This window comes from Octodon degus, unplaced genomic scaffold (assembly GCF_000260255.1).
Source record: "Octodon degus isolate 3935 unplaced genomic scaffold, OctDeg1.0 scaffold00104, whole genome shotgun sequence".
Lineage (NCBI taxonomy): Eukaryota > Metazoa > Chordata > Mammalia > Rodentia > Octodontidae > Octodon > Octodon degus.
The window spans coordinates 55,051-58,053 of record NW_004524680.1 but is presented as its reverse complement, the minus strand read 5'-3'; the positions used below and the strand labels follow the sequence as shown (position 1 = coordinate 58,053).

Here is a 3,003-nt window from a genome sequence, read left to right as displayed (position 1 = left end):
AAAAAAAAAAAAAAAAAAAAAAAAAAAAAAAAAAAAAATTTTTAAAAAAAAAAAAAAAAAAAAAAAAAAGAGCAGCCTGGGCGACAAAATGAGCTCAAGGCCAGCCTGAGCTGCATAGAGACCCTTTCTTAAAAAGAAGGAAAAAAAATGGAGGTAAAAAGCTGGTTACAGTATTAACAATGTTTGTTCAAAATGTACATGTATGGAATAGGGGTGCAGCTCAGCAGTAGAACTTGTACTTAGCATGTGTGAAGTCCTGGATCCAAGTCCCCAAGAACACCCCCAAATGTATGTGTACAAATGTCAAGTGTGTATACCTAGAAAAAGAATTGGAATGACATGCGTGTATAAAGACACGTACTGGGTTCTGAACCCAGGAGTGTTCTGCCCTGACCTACATCTCCAGACCTTTTTATTTTTTGAGACAGGGTTTCTGCCCTGGCCGACCTCATACTTGCCATCCTCCTGGCTCAGCCTCCCAAGTAGCTGGGGCTGTAGGTATATATCACCTTCCCAGCTGGGCCAAAATATTAAATAATATTGTAATAATATTCTCTCAGAGTTACGTGAGATTTGTACTCCTTTTGTGGGTATTAATTTTTCCTATGTACTTACCTGCTTACAGGAAGAAAAAGGAGAATATGACCATTACTATTTTTATTTTTTGGTAGTGGGGATCAAACTCAGGACCTTGTACTTGCCAGGCAGGTACTTAAGCCATTGAGCCATCTCCCCGGCCCCCAAATATGACCATTAAAGAGAAAAAACTGGGTAAAATGTTAATGGGGCTGTGTGATATTCATGGAATAATAAATGGGCTTCAAAAACTAGATAGCAGGCCCAGGCTTGGTGTTCTCCTTGGACGTTAACACCTGGCGACCAATTCTGAGACGAGGTCCTGACAAGCACCCACCCCTCATGAGCACCTTGGGTTTACTACGAGGTCCTGCAGCACTGGCCAGAGCATGCTTGGGGCTTTGGAGCCTCAGGCTTGGGGAGAAGCGGACACTGCTGTCCCCAGGAGGCCCTGCTGCCATGCTGCAGGTGGCCAGGAAGAGGGACTACCCTGCCCTGCTGCCCCTGGATGAGAGTGAGCTGGAAGAGCAGTTCGTGAAGGGACATGGGCCCGGGGGCCAAGCCACCAACAAGACCAGCAACTGCGTAGTACTGAAGCATGTGCCCTCAGGGCTGGTCGTGAAGTGCCATCAGACAAGATCCGTGGATCAGAACAGGAAGCTGGCTCGGAAAATCCTACAGGAAAAAGTGGATGTTTTCTACAATGGTGAAAACAGTCCTGTTTGTAGAGAGAAACGAGAGGCAGAGAAGAAAAAGCAAGAAAGGAAGAAAAGAGCAAAGGAAAGGCTAGAAAAAAAGAAAGTACTGAAGGAACTGCGGGAATCAAGTCGGAATCCTGCTGTGGATAGCACTGCGGGTTCTGACTGAACGTGCCGGAAGCATCCACCAGGAGTTGCGGGGGTGCCTCCCACCAGGGCATACCTGATGGGCTAGAGCAGGCGTGGCGCCGAGGCCGGAGGATCGCCGCCAAGGCCAGCCAGAGCTGCGTAGTGAGCTCGGGCAGCTCAACTACCAGTGAGACCTTGTCTCAGAAAGAAGCAAAATGAATAATGGACTAAACTCAGCAGAGGTTGATGCACACTTTGAGAACAAAAGTACCAAGAAGCCATGACTACAAAAGGGGAGCAGGGGAGCAGTGGGGCCGGGGAGATGGCTCAGTAGGATAAGCGCTTGACTGGCAAACGCAAGGATCTGAGTTCAATCCCCGGTTCCGCAAAAAAAAAAAAGGGGTGGGGGGGACAAAGGCTTTTCTCGGGGCAGGGGACTGCGCAGCCCTCAGTGGGGCTGCTGGGCTGGCTGGCAGGCAGTTGTTTTGTTTTACAGAATGGGGGACCAAACTCAGGAGTGTTCTGCCACCAAGCTACATCCCAGCTCTTTTTGAGACAGGACCCTTGTGGTCTTCCTGCCTCATCCTTCTGAGTAGCTGAGATTACAAGGGTGTGCCATTGCACACAGCCAGGGATGACTCTTGACATAGGCCATTAGAAGGGTCTCCATTTCTTTTTTTTTTTAAATCTTTTTCAGAGAGGGTCTTGTTGTGCAGCTCAGGCTGGCCTTGAGCTCACTTTGTAGCCCAGGCTAGTCTTGAATTTGCAATGCTCCTCCTGCCTCAGCCTCCTGAGTGCTAGGATTGTACTGAGATTACAGGTGTGAACCACCATACAGCTTGCTTGGGGTTAAGAAGCCATTTATCCCATGAGGTGAAGAGGTTAAGAGGAAAAGACTGCGAAGTGTTACTGACGTGCTTGCCATTTACTGTTAGCTTGTGGACAGAGCACATGTGGCCAGTGACATCTCCTGTACATTGATGGGGGCTTCGTTTTGTTTCCAGTGCCAGGGTCAAACCCAGGGCCTCCCCGCTGGGCTGCACTCCCAGGCCTGTCACGTTTTCCATCGTGCTGGGTGAGGCTCGGTGCCATCAGGCACAGCATGCCTTACTGACCAAGGACAGAAAACACACGCTCTGGAACACTCTGGATTGTGCAGGCTTGCGCAGCCCCCAGCGAGGACGAGGACGTTGGCATGGCAGTGGCCTTTTGCTGCATCAGCCTTGTGGCCCCAGATTTTCCAGTTTCTTTCCTAGCATGTGGCATCTGCTGCTGTCAGACACGCCCTGCCTCGCCTGGAGCACAGGGGCGCTTTCCCTGGCCAGCTGGGCTGCGGCATGAGCGCACGCAGGGCCCTCTGCAGCAGGTGAGCACAGCTCAGAGGAGCAGTCCCAGCCCTCAGGTGGCTGAGGCAGGAGGGTCACGCAAGTGCGAGGCCAGCTTGACCTATATGGTGAGACCCTATCTCTCAAAGTAAGCCAAAAAAAGGGGGAGGGGGTCTTTAAGACAGTACATCAGAATTTTCCAAGGAACTCACATAATACAATTTGTTAATGAAAATAAGCTTTATTACCTCAAGTAATAAATACAAAGATGCAAA

General features: G+C 49.5%; 2 protein-coding genes across 7 annotated transcripts in view; both read left to right on the top strand.

Moving 5' to 3' along the window:
• Bcl2l13 (BCL2 like 13) overlaps window positions 1–3,003 on the top strand; it is a 97,596-nt gene that overhangs the window by 66,068 nt on the left and 28,525 nt on the right. The gene's annotated exons all lie outside the window — the stretch shown is intronic.
• Window positions 892–1,444, top strand: LOC105743179 (probable peptide chain release factor C12orf65, mitochondrial). Its single transcript, XM_012516384.2, has one exon. It carries the CDS (start codon window positions 919–921, stop codon window positions 1,441–1,443), a length of 525 nt encoding a protein of 174 aa, XP_012371838.1. The 5' UTR covers window positions 892–918; the 3' UTR covers window position 1,444.